At 38.5% G+C, this 20,062-nt stretch overlaps 2 protein-coding genes and 1 long non-coding RNA gene across 16 annotated transcripts in view; 1 reads left to right on the forward strand and 2 right to left on the reverse strand.

Moving 5' to 3' along the window:
• EPB41L2 (erythrocyte membrane protein band 4.1 like 2) overlaps window positions 1–9,374 on the forward strand; it is a 122,429-nt gene extending 113,055 nt beyond the window's left edge. For 13 of the 14 annotated variants that reach the window (XM_064447296.1, XM_064447283.1, XM_064447292.1 and 10 more), the window contains 5 exons: window positions 225–347; window positions 858–956; window positions 3,022–3,102; window positions 5,863–6,001; window positions 8,129–9,374. In XM_064447296.1, coding sequence (XP_064303366.1) covers window positions 225–347; window positions 858–956; window positions 3,022–3,102; window positions 5,863–5,970 — 411 coding nt within the window. In that variant the 3' untranslated portion in view covers window positions 5,971–6,001; window positions 8,129–9,374. Of the gene's footprint in view, window positions 1–224; window positions 348–857; window positions 957–3,021; window positions 3,103–5,862; window positions 6,002–7,124; window positions 7,161–8,128 lie in introns of all 14 variants that reach the window. The other variant, XR_010372205.1, reaches the window with a different exon arrangement.
• LOC135312597 (uncharacterized) lies at window positions 3,097–11,309 on the reverse strand. The gene is made up of 4 exons (XR_010372206.1): window positions 11,171–11,309; window positions 6,615–6,858; window positions 3,890–5,550; window positions 3,097–3,176 (listed from the first exon to the last, which is right to left on the reverse strand). It is a non-coding gene; the product is annotated as an uncharacterized LOC135312597 (long non-coding RNA).
• Window positions 11,310–15,214: 3,905 nt separating this feature from the next.
• SMLR1 (small leucine rich protein 1) lies at window positions 15,215–19,754 on the reverse strand. Its single transcript, XM_064447297.1, has 2 exons — window positions 19,554–19,754; window positions 15,215–16,026 (listed from the first exon to the last, which is right to left on the reverse strand). The coding sequence occupies exons 1-2, from the start codon at window positions 19,681–19,683 to the stop codon at window positions 15,911–15,913; spliced, it is 246 nt and encodes an 81-aa protein (XP_064303367.1). The 5' UTR covers window positions 19,684–19,754; the 3' UTR covers window positions 15,215–15,910.
• Between the last annotated feature and the right edge of the window lie 308 nt (window positions 19,755–20,062).

Raw genomic sequence — 20,062 nt, forward strand, 5'->3', positions numbered from 1 at the left:
TATTAGGAGATAAAATTTTCCTACCATCTTCTTCAGATACTAGAGGGCTGGTGTTTTAGTCTCCATTTCACTTTACTTGTTTATTGCATGCTCTTTAAGTGGGAAGAGAATCAAATACTTATCTTACTGTTATGCTTATCTTGAGTGTTTGGATGTGTTTTCTTGGTCCACTTTACAAACCTTCTTCTGCCTTTTGAATTGATTGGTTATTTCTTGCACCACAGCCTCCAGTAGTGAAAACAGAGATGGTAACCATTTCGGATGCCACACAGAGAACTGAAATCTCCACTAAAGAAGTTCCAATTGTTCAAACAGAAACTAAAACTATCACATATGAATCACCACAGGTATGGTGGCTGGGTTATTATATTGTTTGCAAGCTTATTTTTATTCCAGTTACTTAGAGATCAAAATATAATGTCCAAAAAATGCTTTTCAGAAACCTATACTTTTTTCTAGCAGCAAAGATTATGTTTTGGCAATGAATTATGAATTGAAATGTATGTAGACAGAGCGGTGTTACTCCTAAAGTTCTAAGTGGGGTTTTTGTTTACTTGTTTTTTTATATAAGGACTTAGTTGCTGTCTCCAAGTGTACAACTCATTTTTAGTTTTGGAAACTTGATTAAAATATCTCATTGCTCCTGAAAGGAACACATAATTTTGATTGTAAATTTTCCACACGAATCAACTGTAACAACAGTCTTACATGATTCAGCAAACCTCAATGGCTTCTGTTTAGATTTGAGTTCTGACTGAACTAAAGAATGTGTTTAGTAAGAAAACCATCCTTTTCTCCTGTGTAAACAAAACTTTTGAATGCCAAAATATAAAAGTACTGGTTTTTTCCCCTTACAGTTTGATGGCAGTGCTGGAGGCAATGCTGGTGTGCTGCTGAGTGCACAGACAATTACATCAGAGTCAATTTCTACTACCACAACTACACACATCACAAAGGTAAAATATGATGTCTCTGAACTAAAAAAAAAAATTAAAACCCAAAACCTCAAGATTAAGTCTGACATCAAATTTCTCATATATCTGCTACTTTATTGAAGCAAGCTGACTTGAAATGGATTGGATTCGTTCCAGACACGTGTGAGAGTTAATATGAACAGAGAAGCCCTAATGAATAAGCAGGAATATCTGGGAACAGGACAGGGAACGGGAGAGACACCTGATTAGGTTTTTTAAGTATTCTTTTAGGTCTTATTTCTGTGTTTGACAAATGAATATGTACCTAAATTTTTACAGTTTCAGACCTGTCATCACTCTGATACATTAACAAAGATTCTGTAAGGTAACTGATTTGTCTGGGGTCCACAGGAGCTCTACTCATGGCATCTGTCATGAGGATGACCTGAAACAGTGTTTTCTCAGCCTTAGTTGATCATCCTTGTGCTGCTGGGTTTAAAGCATATTTAAAAACAGACCATACCACTAGATCACGTAGCAGGCATATTTTGCTGCTGAATTATGTGCTCTGCATTCCATGCTTGATAAAGAAAAGAAAACTCAGCAGGACATCACGTCTGTTCCAGTGTCGTGTAATGTTTCATGCCAGAGTGGTAGAACTACCAAAGTGTGGTGGTGGTGATTATTAATACTAATTTTTGTAAATATTTATCAGATATTAGGCATGCCTCAACAACACAGTTTTGAGCTCTTGTCATTGAACTCTTAGCATAGTTTTCCAACAAAATTACAGAAACTTTTGTTTAGGGTGAAGGAAAAGCAAAGAAGGAAACAAGGTGTGAGTTAGGGATTCCCCCCCCTCCCCCCGAGACAAGAAGTTTCACGTTATTGCAGAATGCAAGAATAACTCACTGCTCACTGGATATACATTCCGTGCATGTATTCTTAAGATTGAAAGTGGTATTCACAGAACGACAGTGGAGGCATGATAGAAAGTTGTCATATAAACGTCACATAAAATAAAGTGAGGTCAGAATCTAAAATGTGTATGTTTTGTAACACAGGCTAGTCAACAGGTCCTTTTCAATCTCCTGCTCCCTTTTGGAATCATTAAGCCACTACCCTTTTAGGAAAAAGTCTTTATGCAATAAATTGTGCTACCACAGCTTAGGAGGGAGAGGGGGGAAGGTGGACACTTACTTGTCAAGTTCAGATGTCAAATAATGCAGCTTTTAGGGAGGAACCATTAAAGAAAGTGGTTTCAGTCTTGTCTTTTACTAAAAAATTACTGGGATTTCCATAATGTAGCAGATCCTTATCTTATAGACTGCTTATCGCTGATTCAAAAGACTGACTTTTCTAAACTTTTTATTTTACATCCTAAACTGTTCATTATTGATAAGGAACATGCCAAAATAGTTTTAATATTCTAATGGTTTTCTTAACACAATCATCTTGGATCTTTTCTAATATGGTCAGTGTATCTTAAGTAGTAGTTTGTTCTTTTCTCTTATAAAGGTCAATTTAAAAAAAAAAAAAGGCATGTAATGTTGTTTCTGTGAGAATTCTTCTGTAAGATAAAATGTTTTAATCATTAGAGTGGGAAATGAAGAAGCAAAGCACAAAATTATTTCCATCAGCAATGTGAAATATATTGAAAATATATCACTGAGGTCCATGAACAGCAGAACTGAAAACCAAATCATCTTTCTATTTAATGGCATAGAAGGTCTTCAGAGACTGAGAAGAGTCCCATGATAGATGGGTTGAAATCAAAGAAAAGAATCCTGGAATTCCCTTGTTGCCAGATTGGTGTAGGGGAAGAAGCTGGAATTCCAGTTTGCCTATCTCGATCTGTTCAAACTTGGGCTCTAGTAACAGAGGCAATTATCTATTAGTTGTTTTTTATCAAGTTTAGCAATTACTAGAATGTGACTACCTGTGTAACTGAAAAAGGAAAGGATGGTTTAGCACCAAGAATATTCACTACTAATTGCAAGTCGGTTACAGAAATATATTTGCTTCAGTGTGACAGAAAGGAGCGCTTTCTGGCAATATGGAATAATTAGAAAGGATGTTTTCTTCCTTTTTTTTGTGCTGTGTGTAGATGGTAAAAGGTGGGGTATCAGAGACAAGAATTGAGAAGCGCATTGTCATTACTGGAGATGCAGATATTGACCATGATGAGGTGAGTGTGTAAGCTGTTAACACTTACAATGTGCTTTTTGTAGTCCAGTGAGATCTAGATGATATTTCAGAAACCTGAAATGGGAGGAAGGTAGAGAAGTTGAATAAGAGGGCATAGAAGACCCTGTGACTGTTAATTGTGGCAAAGTTGCTAAGCGATCATGTTTTGTGAATAAGGAGACTTTAGAATATAACTGAAAGACAAACAGCATTTGTAACTTTGCATTGCAGATCATATGAATGGATTTCTTACAATTTTTAAAGGGGTTGCTTTTTTTGGAAGAGACCTGATTTGTTTAGTGCTGCTTTTGCCATTTGGGAAGAAAAGCATTACTAAAATAATCTTATTTTGATGCATTAATCTGGATGGATGGGAGTCTCTACTGCATTGCATCAGCAACATCTGAATGCAGCGCTCATTTTGGCTGAAAGCTTTGAAATACATTGAAGTGCAAAATGCTTTAATTTAATAAGTAGTATTTGGGTTGAATTTATAGAATTCTGTATAAGAGACATAAGATTCCAGCAGATCAATTATTTAAGTACCTTTCATCTCTATCGGTACTAAAGCAGTATTTTACAACGTCTTAGTTTCTAAGGTTAAAATCACTTTTGCCTGCCTGATTAAGAAGGCTGAATTTAATCAGTACACAGAAAAAAATTGCACTTCCTCAATTAATCTCTTCTTTGTAGTGATGATTACAGTTTTTTTTATTGTTTCTCATCTAAGGAACTATAGCAACACAGTCGATCAACAGTCACTGGATAATCTAAAAGGAAAAGCCTACCTCTTACATAAAGTTGCAGTGAATCCAGTTCTAACTCTATGAAAATTACAGAAATCAACATAACAGGATTTAATTTAAAGAGCTCTTGGGGAATTTCATTTCATATTTTGATCTGCCCCCAGAAAGTGGCTCTTGACAAGTTGAATCTCTTCTTGAAACTCATCATTACATGACAGAGCTGTTCAGCATCAGGCATGGTTCTTGTTTGCCTTGACCACTTCAGACATCCGGAAAGATGACACAATACCTTTAGCATACCAGACAGTGCTTTAGTAAAACTGTTCTCTAAGCCCTTCTTTGTTTTGAGACAAGTGGGTAATGAAGTAAAAAATTAGATTATAAAAAAAGGAAGTACAAAATATGATTTTAATCACTAAAGTTTAAAGCGGCAGTGAGCAACTTTTAACAGATTTAAGAAATCTCTAACAGTTTTTCTTCAGTGGATATGGAACTATTTGGATGCACAAACCACATGGTGGAATTTTATTCTTTTGTCTTTTAGCTCCCTACCTCACTAAAACACTTTTCAATAGTACAATAATACTTTAATTTGGAGTTTCAGAATACAAAGCTTATATTACTTGTAATTTAAGTTACAGGCTTAAGGTTTTTTCATTGTTTACGGTCTGATTATAAGCACTGATTCTTAAATCTCAGCAGGCACTTTCTTTTAAATCCTCATTTGTACTACAGAGATTACACTTGGCATATAGTGAAAGACAAAATAATAGAAAATTAGGATGAATACATCAGCAAACATCAGTATTGTATCTATGCACGCCGTGTGTTCTTCTGTACTTATTTCCTCAACAGGACTTCCGATTCATTATCATATAGTTAAGGTGGCTAATGTTGGTGTTTTCAATGACTCTTCAGAGTTAGTTATTTCTTCTCCCACTTACCCGTTATGGCTCAGGAAAATGTCACTTTTCGAAATGAAGATAAATCTTTTAATAGTTAATATAGATATATATGTGTGTAATATATATATACATATACATAAAACAGGAAAAATTTTTTTCTTGCTCCTTGCAGTGTATTTGGGCTTTTTTAGTTGTGGTTGATACTAAGGTGAACAGTGAGCTTATTGTTGCCTCAGAATGCCTTCCAGTTTCTCTGGGCTTTTTTTTCCTTGTGTTGGGTTCCAACAGCGATGCAGATCACTGAAATATGATTCAGATCAGGGGAAGGAATAGAAGGTTCCAAGTGCTCTTTCGCCTCTTCTGCCTCAGAAGGTGCTCTTATGTGGGTGACTGTAAAGCCTTGTGTAGAGTAAAATAGAACATTTCAGTTGGAAGGGACCTACAATGATTATCTAGTCCAACTGCCAGCTACGTACATCTCTTAAGATAAAATTTCTTAAAACGTGGAGGAGGGATTGCAAGAAACTGAGTAATACTTGTAATTACACTTCCCTGAGTTAAATGAATGTTCTCTTAAATTAGTAAAAGGCAAAAAAGGAGATTCTTGTTCTGAGGAGGAAATTTCTATTGTGATTTTCTTCCAGAGTTTCAGTACCATCCTTAGTACACGTGCCAAAGTATCTTCCCATTTTGTCCAGGAAACTGAAAGGAACTCTTATTTTTCTGTGCTGTGTACATCATTGTTAAGTCTTCATTCGCTACATCTGTTCCAGAATACTTTTTGGCTCCTGAAATGAGCTAGAAAAGTTACAGGATAACTTTATGGTTATTTGTTACTTCCTGGAAATTTTGGTAAATTTTTACCATAGTGGTTTTGGGTTTTTCTGGTTGGGTTTTGTGTTTTGGGGTTGATTGGGTTTGGGTTTTGGTTGGGGTTGTTTATTTTTGTTTGTTTTTGTTTTGTTTTTTACCTCTGAGCCCTCTCAATTTCGGGAATTTAGAGTTCTGAACAACTATAACCAAGATCTCCAATGCTACTCTCCCATTCTCTCACCCCACATTAATGTCCTTTTGCTGTTGTTGAGTTACACATTCCAAATATATTTGCAGGCCCTGGCCCAGGCAATCAAGGAAGCCAAAGAACAGCACCCTGACATGTCTGTCACAAGAGTGGTGGTGCACAAAGAAACTGAACTTGCTGAGGAAGATGAAGAGTAAAATCAAAAATGCCCTCAAGCAAACACTTCAGGTAAGGTTATGTATATAATTAACATAGGAAAATGTAGCGTCAGTTTTCTGTTGCCTTCTGTAATAAAAGGCTTGAAAAATATGGTTCGCGTTTGACATATGGTGAGTTGAAACGGGCACTAATAGTAGACTGTTAGTATAAGAATTTTTATCGTGTGTCCAATCTGGTATTAATTTTAATTTTCCTGTATATGTTTCCCAGTTTTGTGACAGTAGTCTCATGGCATTTTCTATGATGTTTGGTCAAGTTGTAGTACTTTATATTGAAGTGAGTTTGGGGAATTTCTGCAAAACATGAAGAATGTGTCACATTTTTCTGTTTACCTGTAGAATTACAGTCCTTTCCTTACACCTTGCTCCTTTCATGGGAAGGCTATGTGCAGTTTCCCTGTAGTGAAAGGGCACACTCAGGTATTTTAATTTAGTCAGCTAATTCTTAATCCTAAGAACATTGACATATTTAACCTTTCATCATTTTCCCAGGCAAGGAGGTAAATGCATTGCAAACTCAAGTTTTAAAGCCCCTTATTTGTTGACAGAGGTATTTGAAGGAATGTCAGTTTGCTAGGCCCTCATTTCTAGGAATGAAAAAGGGAAGAACAAAACAAAATCACCTGCTCCACTTGATGTATCCAATAGAAGGACCAGAATGAACACTGAATAAATCTGCTGTTGCACTGGTTATAGGCAACTCCAGGAGGGCTTGGAAAAATCTGCATTGCTTTTGAGAACTGTTAGTTTGTAGCAAGAGGAATGCCTGTGGTTTAGGTAGTTTCACTGGTCCCTTGGTACACAGCGATGTTAAAAATGCATGCTCAAACCATCCTTCTCATATGTTCAGCATTTACATAGCAGCACCTAGGGTAGAAAGATACAGTGAGGCAGCAGAACAGATCATTTTGATTTGCAAGCATTTGCCATTATAATATGTGCTACCACCACATTTTTAATTTATTATTAATCAGTATGAATTTAAAGGTCTTGGGAGCAGGGATTGGCTCTTCTGTTACATTTGTGCAGAATGTGCCAGTTGCTTCATGCTAACTTAATCCAAAAAAGTATATTTCAAATCAGTGTGCAACATAATCTATCCCATATAAGTAATTAAAACATCTCTCTTGAAGGGGCTGTGTCATGAGAGGAAGAAGCAACCTTGGCAGGTTTGCACCACATTTCTACATTAGTGACTAACTGCAAAGTTGATTCTGTTCCTTCATCAAATACGTAACTACTTTTTAAAAACTTTAATCAGAAAAAACATTTGAAGAATTGATTCTGTCTGAGGGTAGCTTTTTGCTTCTTGGAGAAATACATACATTGTGGAAGGGTATTTGCAGTGTATCAGAGAGTATTAGATGTTCTTGTCTGACTTTGCCAATTGCTTTACAGTTCTTGGTTGAACTGTTTGTGAGAGTAACAGAGGACTAACATGAAGACATTTCACTGTGCTGTTCTTGTATGAGACCTGGTGACTTGTTTGACTGATGATGCCTTTCAGTTAATCATTAAGGAAAAAATCTAGTTGTCTAAACACGGTCACCTGAAGTGCCTTGAGTATCTTTCTGCAGCTTGGACCACCAAGAGACCTATGCCCTCCTGTAGCAGTAACTGAAGGGCAGGTGGGACTGCAGAAATGGCTTTAGTCAGTTGTGTTTAGGCAGCAGAGTACTGCCATGAATCTTGCTTGGTTGTTTCTAAGGTAGTGAGAGCTCTGCCCTGATGATTACAGCAGTATTGTTTGTGTAGACTTTTTTCTCAGATAAAAGTAAGAGATATTACACTGATTCTGAGGGATTATTAATTGAACAAATGTGTTCATTTTTTATTTATGCACTAGGCTGTGGATTAAAATTTGCAATAAATTGTGCAAGAGGTGACGACTAAAATACCATAATTTGGGGGAGGGAGAAAATTGCTTACTTGCACCAAAGCAAGAAAAACACTAAAAGAAACCGAATTACTGTTTACCTCGTGACTGAAGCAGGCTTTAATTAATGCGACTTTTTTTAATGAACTAACCTTCCCCCAAAACGTATGTGGGAGAAATGACTTTTGACACCGATGATGTGATGTTTACATAGTATCCATTATGAATGCTTATGTAATTTCCCCCCGCTTTTTCTTCCAGAAGTACAAATGATACTGACCGTGATCATGGCCGTGAAGAACTGTAATCATTCCAAGTCATCACTACTCTACCGAATTCACCAAGCCTAGCAACGGTGACCAGATGTTCAAGACTTAATGCCAATACCAAACTCCATTTTAACATCTTTGGTCTATATTCCCTTACAGTCTTTCTTGTTTATTTTTTTATAACCACTTCTTAACAATCTTAGATTTTTTAAAATGAAGTTTTAGAGGGTATGATCTTCTTTTGCACAAATACTTGTATTTTTGAGGCTGATTCTTAATTGCATGAAAGTGAACAAAAAAGCATTCTGGAAAGCATTGTTCACTGGAGCAGGTGGTAATTGTGCAGGAAGGGGGATCTTAACTAATTTAGATCTAGTTTTTTCCAAATATTTCAAGTGAAATCTCTTACTGGAGTAATTTACAGATATTTTTTTCAGATTATTCAGGTAAATATATGGTATCGCATAACAAAGATTTTTATAAAAAAATACAACATTTCCTAAAATTTGAAAAAATATATTTCTTTGGATAAATTTTATATTGATATCTCTGTAACTCTTTCTGTTCTAAGATTCTCCTCTCTGTGGAGCAGAGATGGTGTGGCAGTCTATAGAGGAGAAGGAGTTGCAGACACATTTCTTCTGACTGAGCACTGTGTTCTTTTTGCACTTTGGTGCCAATGCTCAACTTTCTGCAGACTTTTTGCTGTCTGCAGCATTCCAGATAAGGAAAGAAGGAAGAACAAAGTATCTTTCTCTTCCAACAAGAGATGATCTAGGCAGCTTAAAACCTTAGTGCTTTTTTTTTTTCTTACTGTGTCCAAACTTCAACACTTCCATTATTTGAATACTTGTAGGACGCTCGCTTTCTATTAAACCTCACTGTCTCCATGTTAGTACTGACATTTCTGTTATTGAGAAGGTATATGTTTCAGATGCTTCGTCTAATGGTTAACGCAGGTTTTTAGGATACTGAGTAAAAGTGTACGATGGACTTCATTCATAAAGTAATAAGACAGTACCATCATTTCAGACTGCCATTGAGAAAACCTGTTAATTATCTTGGATTTTATTTTTATTTTGTTCTTGCAGGGGGGGTTCGTTGTTTGGGAGGTTTTTTGCTGTTGACTCTGTGTATAGTTAAAATGCCAAATTAGATTTATAGCAGCTTGAAGTTGTATTAAGTGATATTTTGCTTTCTGTAATTCTGTTATAAAATAAAGTTGTTTATTCTCTGTATTACTTTTGGCACTGGAGACATAAACTTGGAAGATATTTACAGTGAGCAAGTCAGCTGAGAGAACTGCAATTGTAGATGCTACAGAAGCTTGAAAAGCAAGGATTAGTACAAGCAGTCTCCAGGGCTGCCAGAGGGGTGGCACAATTGTCTGGCTCCTAATACTGATACTAAAGTATCAGTGTTTTTCAGTCATCTTCCAATAATCACCCCGCTTTCTGTGGTTCAGAGAAGAAATCTTCAGATGCCAAAAAAGATGAGATTTGGACAGCCCAGTGCAAGTTAAAATGCCCCTCAGTCTGTAAGTGGTTTTACTGAGTTCATTGAGTTAGGATGTACTGTGATTTTCAAGTAACAAAGCAAATCATAATGCTTTTCAGTACGTTCTTTTTAATTTCTGAGCAATGTATTTTTGGTGTTACTCGCAGATTACACTGCTGCCATCTGTCAGCATGCTTGCCCAACAGAAATGCCTATTAGTTCTGGCTTCATACAATTTGGATAACATAAGACAACAGTAACCAAGACATTGATTTATGTCTGCATATAGGTGTTCTCAATTACATCCCACGTTACCCTGAAGAATAGCAGATAATTTTCTGACCTGGTTTTCTTCACAAGCAGAGAATTCTGCCTTTCAAAAAGGGGAGGAGAACCCCACCCAACCTAATAAGAACACTAAGGCAGCACTGCGCATGAGCACAGAGGTGGGCAAGGACGTAGCAAGTCTGGGATATGTAAGTGGAGGTCAGAATGGAGATATATGTGTTTAAGAAGATGTTTTAATGATTTTTTTTTTATTTACAGAAGTGTGTAACAAGCTTTTTAAAAGCTTTATAAAATCTTTGAGGTATTTTTGATATGATGTAGTATTAGTTGCAGAACTTGCTTGGTGGGTGGAAAACATTTTGCTTCAGTTCCTTATTGGTTTGGGTCTTTCTGATTTGTTAGACACTAGATCAATACTGGGTTTTATTGCAACTGTATTTAATCCTTAATCACAAATATAATATTGAAAACAATATTGCTTTCACTCAGAGCTCTGTTTCTTCAAATAGCAGTCAAAACCTTTTGTCAGGGAAAAATTAATAGTGCTTTCAGGTCAGCATGGCTTGTGCATAGCTGTCACTTCCATTGGTTAAACATGTACTAATTAAACAACCATTGTCATGCAGAAAAACTGAAGCCCGGAGTGTGATCGGTCCTAAAAATAGTGAAGTTTTACAGATTCTAGTTGTATGTAATTATTCAAATGTTCTGGAATATTGTGCAAGTCTGAGTTTTCGTTGTTGCTTTTTTAAATATATCTGTAGCAAAGCCTGCGACATGCAACCAAAGAAATTGTTCTCGAGGCGCTTCCCAAGCTGGCTTTATAATACATCGGCAATTTTAAATACAATTAGAGGCCCATTTAATGAGAGGAAATTTCAGTAATTAATTCTGCTTAAATACTGAGAAAAGTGAGTCATGTGGATCCTACACAAAAATACTTAACACATCTTCCTTTTTAATCATGATCACCTAAGGGTTCATAATAGATGTTGGAATTGTTCTGCAGATTGTTTCCTAGATTAAGGTTTCATAAAGGACAAGCAAGACACTCTGGTGACAGACTTGAAAAGAAAAAAAAAAGCCCACAAGATTTATTGCTTATTCTTCTGTTTGACAACTCAAGCTGAATGGCAGCTTTTGGTTTGGCTGCAGAAGAAATCAACTAGATGGAATAAAATGAATGACATACTATGACAGAGGTCAGAGTTTGAGATTTGATAGCGATCAGAATGCCAACTAACTGTACCTTGGTCAGGACACAGCGGGAGCTTCTCAGCTTTTCGGCATGTGGGCTGCTTGAAGCAGCTGGCGTCCTGCGCTGGTGACCCAGCTACGCCTCTGGAAGGTGTGAAACTGTTTCAATTTTCAGCCTGCCCAGTTGTTTGGTTTTTTTTATACTGCAATTTTAAAGATACTTGGATTAGTAATATTAGTACATGTTGCAAGCGCTAGAAATGCTTCTAATACCTGCAGTGTTGAATTATTCTGTTTGGTGTGAAGCAAATCCTACAAGAGTCCGTGGAGGGTAAGTATATGTGAGTGGCTGGCCCGGGCCAGGGTAAATGACTGGCACTCCCAGGTTCCTGTCTCTGAGGCTTCTGGTGGTTGCCCAGGGGTGTGCGTAAGGGTAAGTACCGTACTGGGAAGTAGTACTTCCCCAAATATTCTTACAGCTTTCAGCAATTTTCAACTGGTCTATGTGTGTCTCATATTTATCAGCCTCTGTGGATTTATGCCTAATTGCTTTTTAAAAAAATTCCTCTGGCAGACATTTTCACCATCCCATGTGTCTTAAGGAAAAAAAAAAACAAACTACTACTTTTTTCTTTTGAACCTGCCTGTGCTAGCTGCATTTGATAGCACTGCTGCTGGTACTAGGAGAGGCACCCAACAGTCATTCTCTCTTCAATCGTTCCCCAGCCACAAGCTGTTCCACAATCCTTTATCATTCTTATCACCTTTCTCTGTGCATTTCCTACTTAAATGTTGAGGCTTTAAATTCTGCTCTGGGAGGTGAATAGGAAGCAATCACAGATAGGCAGGAAGGTTTTAAACATGCTTACTGGCTGTAGATGGAGTGGAATCCCACCTTCGCATTACTGCTAGTGAAAGGAAGACAGGACGCCTCAGTGATAACAATAATTGAAGACAAATTATTTCCTTGCAATCACTGTTCTCATATATAGTTGGAGAATGCTTTTATAATTCACCCGGACAAAGGCTTAGTTCTATGGTGTTATTTAAATACATATTTTTCGTTTTCAAAGGATTTATGTAGGATACCATGATGTGTTTCATGCTGGTAGCATGAAAACAGATTTCTTGACACTATTCAGTAGAGGAACCAAAACCAGCAAGGCCTGAGGATTTTCATGATGTGTTACTGAGACTTGAATTTCGGATCCTCCTACATGTTAGCGGTTGCGGCTCAACAAGCAGTTGTGTCAAAGGCATCTAGTGTCTTTCTGTTAGAATTATTACCTAATATCTGTACAGTGTTCTTTTCAGTCTCCATATCACTGTTTTACAGTAAAGTGCTGTTAAAGAGTGATCTCACTTTTCCACATTTTAAACTCTCTATTCTTAGTCATTTTGTGACATCAACAAAACCAGTTTTATATTGTGGTAAGACTTGCTGAACTGCAGTTCTGTATCCTTACATTTGTCCAGGCCAATCTTTTCTTGCGTGGTGGGGGAATGGGTGTTTGGAGTTGGATGGGGAGGGGGGTGTTACAATTCCTTTAACCTCTGATCAATATCCAAGATCACTGCTTTTCTATCGGCAGCATCTTTCTTAAATGTAAAAAGTCAATTCTTTGCAGCAGCTGTCTCAACTTCCTGGCAGAGGGTTGTGTAGATTGTAGTTAATAAAAGAAGAGGAAAGAATATATTACATAGAGTAGTTAAAGGTTTTCTTGAAAGATATCAATATTACAGAAGTTAATGTACTCAGGTAAATAGTAGTTCCACTGGCAGGGCTGAAGAATGGACTCCTTTTCACTTCAAAGCTGCTGGTCTACTTAGAAAGCAAAAATGTGTTGTCTAAGGATTATGTAGGAAAACAGGAACTGTTCGATAGAACAGGACACTGAGTCAGTTGGCAGCACGTCCTGTGTGTTGCAAGGATCTATATCAGCTGCTTCTGAGGAAACTGTTGGACACTTACATAGCAAATAATGAAATAATATACCTCTGGGGAGGTAACAGAGCAGAGTCATGGCAGGAGGCCAGTAGTCAGGTTCACTGATTCTGTTCCATGGTTTTTCTAGGTGAGACAGCTGTAAGCAGAGGTGGATCATTAGAATGAAACTTTCAGATCTCTCTCCTTAGACACCATATTATACCTGGCTTTGACTTCTGGACCTCTATCTGCAGTGTGTTTGACCTCTAACATTACAGCCTACAGAAACATTGATACTGAAGAAACCATTACCTGTGTAAGAAGAACAGACCTTTTTGTCTGTGTTAATAATACCTGTATGAGTTAAGACCACTTTTCTTAAGAATCTTTGTTTTACATTTCAATCTCTGTGTCACATAAGTATTAATAAATACACTTCTGACACTGCAATAACGCTAGTTTTTTCAGTGAACCTTAAATACATAATGACGTAGATCTAAGCTTAGAAACATCAAAAATGAAACAAAGCATCATATTCTTTTCCATCATCACTGCTTTCATGGGATCATGACAGATCTTTCAATGAGAGCATTATTTTGTTTGCTTAGTGCACGCGCTTAAAGTACTTGAGCGGAGTTCGCTAGAGGTACGAGTAGGCCAACATTAAGATCTTTTGAGACTCTCTGTCTTTACAGTCAAGCCTGGATGTACTAGGTATAAAGAAGGCATGCACTGCTTTGGACTAGGCCTGCCAGGCAATATTAAAAGTCCAGATATGAGAGGAGGTGAGGGAGCAGGTGCTCCCCAGTGTCCCGAGCAGCTATGCATATAAGGTCCAATCAGGAGCTGGGTGGTAAGGACCTACTGTGATTTACTATCTGAGAGCTGCCTTTGCAGCGATTCTTTCCTTTTGCTCCCTGAAACGCATCATGTTTTTTGCTAGTCAAATGAAACATCTAGTGTGAAGCTTAGGACCTGAAGGACCACACAAGTCCACAAGCGCTTCTCCCCCGGGAAGAACAAGTTTATACAAAGAGCAAAATGAGAAGAAAAGTGTCTTCAGCCTTTTGGTTCCAAAACATTGGGAAAGGACTTCCAGCATGATCGCAGGTAGGGCATCTTGAAACGCACCGAGACCCTGTTAATGGGTATCTGAGCTGAATTGCCAGCTGGAGGTGGGGAGCCCTGCAGCTGAACTGCAGATTCCCCTGCCAGCTGACTGAGATAAACTTGCTTTTACTATCTTTACTCTTCTAGGTTTTGCTGTGGTTCTCTTACAGGGTTGCTTCCTTTGAAGTCAAAGTCTGTGTGTTTATCTTGTATTTAACTTTTGCTGTTCATCTTAATGCTGTGACTTCTGAATAAATGCCTGGCTTTTTCCACCCCACCTTCTGCTGATTTCAGATGCAACTACAAAGTACTTTGCACTTTCATAGGTAATTCTTTTGGGAGCCTAAATAGAGACTACTAGATGTAGTTAGAGGTACTTGCATTTACGCATCCTAACCTTTACTTGTACTATACAAAATGTACAGGTAGCTCTTTCCAAGTAACAGTTGGGTTGTCACCTGTTCAATGCAATGTGTTCTATGTAATTTGCATAGATGTAAACCAGTGTGATAAATTATGTATTTTAAAAAATAGGACAGTATTAAGATGCCATAGAGGACTGTTACATATAATAAAGGTACTTGCTGTTTGACTCCTGTTTTCTTCTCGTAGACTTCAACGAATTAGTGTTTCTTAAACCTGTGGTTGTGGCCTCATTAGTGTGTTTACAAAATGATGCAAAGGTGTTCTTAAAAGTCTGTGAGACCTGATCTCAGACAAGGCATTATCCACTCTATTCTCAGGGTAGGTAATGACAAACAGCTATAATGAAAGGTAATTGCAGACAGCAATTGGTAGCAGATAGGGACAGGAAATATCAAGGACAGTGATAATAGTCACTTCTTATTCTTTATCAGTTTGGGTTTAAACTTGAGAGTCAGAAGCAGAGAAGCCAAAAGGCAATAGTACTTTCAAACAGTTTGAATTGCATTGGCTATGGCAGATGGCCCACAAAAATCTGAGATGCTCCAAAATTTGTACATCTACAGTTCATGGGGTGGGGGTGGAGGGGCGGGAGGTTTTTTTTTTGTTTGACAAATATGAAAAAAAAGAAAACTCCACAGTTATGGGGTTTTTTTATTTGAAAGATCATCCATTTGTCAAATCAGAATAATAACTGGTTTACGGAACACTGAATCTTTTCATAATTTCAAAATTTGACATGGTCAGTCAGCAGAGAAAAGTCCTTTTGTTTCCCATCACTGTTATATTTTGCTCCAGGTTCTATGGAAATCATACTTTAGAAAACCTACAAGCTTTCCCAAAGTGTACAAGCTAATAAAAACAGTCAGTTCTCCTTCATCACCCTTCTCCGTTTCCTAGATGTCAGTGCATGATATGAACTTGCTATTTATGCATCTTCAATTTAAAAAGACTGCCTTCCTTGTATATGCCAGCTCAGCTCTCTCAGGAGCTTGTTATATAGCTTTCTTCTCAGTAGGCTAGGGAAGGGCTAGTGAGCAAAGTGTTTTCCCTCCCTGCAAACCCTGTGTCATGTAAGGGAACTGATAGAGTGCGTTGCAGGAGGTCTCCAGTGTCCGACGAGTTGTGTAAATACTGCTTACTTGGCCTCATGTGAGAAAGCAAAACTGTTGTGTGACCTTTTTGAATGGCAGCAGCTGTTTCTGTTGTATGGCACAGCACTAATTTCTTCTTTCCGTTTTGTTTTCCTCTGTGGTATTAATCTACAGCTGGTTATTTTTAAACCTGAAGAGCTGAGTACTGGGTTTAAGCTTGCTTCCTGAGACGTGAGACCTACTTAAATGTCCTTGAGTTTTCTTTTTGTCTAGATCTCCTGGGTTTCTGCTGCTGCCCATAATAATTCAGGAGGACCTTTCCAGGATCTTGTGCCATGGCCAGTTCCTCATTAACTGAAAAATAAACCAAGCAACACAAAATTCCATAAGAATGTGCTAATTACCTATGGTGAATTTTTATAAAGAAAAGGAGCTGGCATATATTAGTAAGAAGTAATCTTATTAAAATAAGTAGCATGTTAGTATCAGTTTGCCCATGCTCCTAGAAGAAAGTCTTCCGAATGTGAGATTGGGACTGTGCTTATGCCCAGTGAAGCGCTGGCACAAACTCTGTTGACATCAGCAGAAATAGGCTGTTCTCATTTGCCTCTACCAGCTTACAATCAGAATAAAATCCTTAAAGAACAGCAAGGAAAGCAGCTAGCTTGTACTGGCAATTCGCCTTCTGCTTTACTGTGGCAGTGCCATGAGAGCCTCAGACTGCCCTGATCCTCCTGATGCTGCCTGTGGTACAAACAGAACAGAAAAATTGTCTCTGCCCCCATAACCTGGCATCTTCAGAACAGGATGGTGGTGTCAGAGGCTTGGAGAATATTTGGAGCTGGAAGGAGAAACGGGGAAGGGAAGAAAGAAAAAAAGGGGGGGAAAAAGCCCAGTTAGCATAAAGCACTTTGTCACAGGATATTCGCTTCTCTTGTCATTGCTAGCTGTTCAGGAGAAATGTGTGCTGGACTGTTTGTTGGTTTTAGTTTTATTTTTAAGGAATCTTGAAGGGATGATACTAAGGTAGGTTTTGATATATTTACATGGAACCTCTCTCTTGCTGCACAGAGGAAAATGAAATGCTTATTTGAGAATGAAAGAAGACAAGCTTGCTTTTAGTAATGCAAATTTGTTTTTTGGTTTTTTTTACAGTGATCTAAGGAAATAGGCACCTAAAGAAGGCTGAATTTCTGAGGTTTTGTCAGAGAGGGAGGGTTGGCGTTTCAAGGAGTTTATTCTCAGGCTTATCTGTGGTTAGTCATTTCATTCACCTGATGGTCTTAAGCTGAGGCTGGCTCTGCTTGCCTGTGCAGGAGGAGCTGCTCAGGATGATTTGTGTGAGTTGGCTGAAGGCCTAAGTGGGAGGTTGGACTCTGGCAGTTTCACATAAAGCAAAAGAAGGGCTTGGAGGTAGAGCTGGGACTGTGATGCCCAAAGAATTAAACAGACAGGGATTCATTTCACATCCTCTTGAGAGTCCCAGCCAGAAGGCCTGTGATCTGCAAACTAAGAATCTCCTTCCCTGAGGCACTGAACAGCCAGATGATTCCCTCAAGCATCCTTCTCAGTTATGAAAAAGAGAAGCACAGAAGCAACACTCCTTTGGCAAATTAGTCTGTGAACTACTTCGTTCACCCCTCTCTCTCTTAAAACCATGATTGTTAATCTCAAATAATTTAGGAAATCATTACTTAAACTCACTACAAATCCAAAGCTAAAATTCTGTGCTTTAAGAGAAGGAGGATTTAACATCTGGTTCTGCAGATTATTTACAGACCTGCAGAAAGTGCAGCTAAGGAGGATATGGGCACTGTCAAAGAGGGCAGGCCAGTTTGTTTCAGCAGTTGATCATGCAGCATGAATGCAAACATCTGTGCACTTTTTCAGATGGGCTCTTTTGGCTTAATGAAAGTATTGTCTGAGCCTCAGCAAAATATCTGTACTGATGGGATCTGTAACCCACCTGCTTTTCCTGATTTGCTTGATCCTAGCTGGAATAGAAAAAGCAAGAGCATCGCCAGATAAGAATGAGTTCAGTAGTATCTCAGGATTATTTCATAATAACTAATGCCTTACTATCACAGATGGACACAGAGACGATTATTTGTTGAAAGGGAGAATCCCTGCTTTTATCCAAAGTCTAATGCAATAATTACATTAGCTTCCGTTTCAACCTTTTTCAAGAAAGAGCTCTCAATATTTAGCCTTCCTGTTCCCTCATAGATATGGAATTGTACAATGTTTTGGCACCACACTGTTTTCAGTTGTTGTTTATTAGTGTGTGAAAAACTGTCAGCACCTTGCTCTAAAAGTAATTTATAACTGAAGGCAGTGCTGGGTTAGGCATGCTGAAATGCTGAACAGGCTTCCCTAGTTGATTAATTCAGCATCTAAAAGCACATCTTGAACAGGAAATGTTTGCGTTTTAGCAGCCTGAAGGTAACTTTTTATGCGAACAAACACCCTTCCTCTCTGTTAAAGCCTCAGGTCTAAATGCCTGGAGATGTTATACAAAATAAGAAGTTAATTCTTTCTACATTTCTGGGTATATGGGGCCTTTCTTGCTTTTAGAACTGTATTAAATTGCTCAAATTGCAGGATTTCAGAAGTCTGCAAGAGCAAACTTAGTGAATGTACAGATTGCAGTGCTTGATCTGGCATCTAGGTAAGGGTTCTTCTCTAGCCTGGCACTGGTGGGCTGATGCACCTCAGGCTGGCTCAGGGTGAATGTCTCAACTTAGCTGCAGAGCCCTGTGGTCAGGATTGTCCTGCCTGCCCTAGCTAAGTCTCTGTTTTTGAGATAATGGGTGAGGTGCTAGAGCTGAAACCTGTAGTGTATACACTGTGGACTATTGTCCCAGGCAGGGTTCTCCCAAGCTGTCCCAAGAAGCATCTGAACTTTACAGAGGAAATCTAGGATATTGCCTTAGCTCTCCTGACATTCCCTGTGGAGAAAAGTTTCAAAAGGCAGCTAATTTGAGGAACAAACTTAACCCAGTGCCTGCAAGAACAGGTTTTAGAAGGGCTGAAGGGAAGAAAGGATGAAGCTGCTGATCCAAACATGTGGCAGGGCTGGTCTTGGCAGATGGAAACCTAAAATAACAGCAGCACATGTGCAAGTCTACCGCTACAGCTGGGACCCAAACCTGGAAGGCGGGAAGATCGTCCCATTAAAACATCTGACTCCTGTCTGACATACAGGAGTCTCCCTTCTAAAAGAAACTTCCTGCCTGCCACGGTTGTAGCCCAGTGTCTTTTCTGTGCAGGACCAGTCAGGCTCTGTGAGCAGCCTCGGTTTGCAGTACCCAGAAGCGTTGCACTGACTGTGCATTTACTTGGGTGGGGGTGTGCCTTGTTTTGGGTTTACTCAGAAGGTAGATTTTTTTTTTTTTAGTACAAGCTGATTTAAAATAGAAAAGGTAACATGGCAAATGTGCGTTTAGTTACAAGGTAAAAGCAAAAATGTGCCTTTGAAATAACACAGAAGTGTACTCAATAGCCAACCAGTTATAGGGTGTAACTGCTGCTAAGTGTCTCACTGAAGACTTGCACGGTGAAATCACAGAGGAAAATGATCTGTACTTTAGCCACCAAATTAATTTTCTCTATTTTGGTTGCCTCCGCTATAGTATAATATAGTAAAATCTTCTATAGTGCAGTATGTAAAACTGGAGTTTTAAATGAAGGTTCAGTCCAAGTTCTAAACAAATTCTTCTAATTTTTTTAATAGAAAATGGTCTAAAATGCCCTACAAATTCAGAAAATTGTTTATGATCATAGTTCTCTTCAGTTTAGTTAATGGTACAAGCTTACCAGTAGCCTGTTATATGAGAAGTTTTGTCTGCCTACCCGCTCAATGCCTCCAAGCCCTGGCTCACCTTCTAACAGTTTGATCCTGAAGTAGGCAATTAGCAGCAGCAGTAAAACCATGGGCATAAAGATCCCAGCGAAGAGAATGCAGCCAGGCAGCTCCTTCACAAACACCGAAAGCAGGTAACTCACGCTCATTTTCCTCTGCAGCAGCTGTGCTGAGCAAGACCCTTCAGATCTCCAAGTCCTGCTTTCTTCCTTTTGTCCCTGTTACCCGCATTCTGCCCTTTGCTCACGCTATTATCTCTTTTTGGACTTTGCTTTGTTTGTGTAGGCCTGTGATTTGTAGTAGGACTGGAGTTCACTTGCAAAGTTACTCAACCACAAGGTTTAAAAGTGCATATTGAAGTAATGCAGGGTTTTGAAATTTTTTGATATGTTGGGCTGGGCAGGGCTCAACATGTAAGGCTGCTACCTTACAAGCAACGTGGGTTCTGTCATCTGATAATGTTATACAGGCTGTTCCAAATAATAAGTAGCCTCTTTCTTGATATATTACTAATTTTACAGTAGATCT

This window comes from Phalacrocorax carbo, chromosome 3, assembly GCF_963921805.1.
Source record: "Phalacrocorax carbo chromosome 3, bPhaCar2.1, whole genome shotgun sequence".
In the NCBI taxonomy this organism is placed as follows: Eukaryota; Metazoa; Chordata; class Aves; order Suliformes; family Phalacrocoracidae; genus Phalacrocorax; species Phalacrocorax carbo.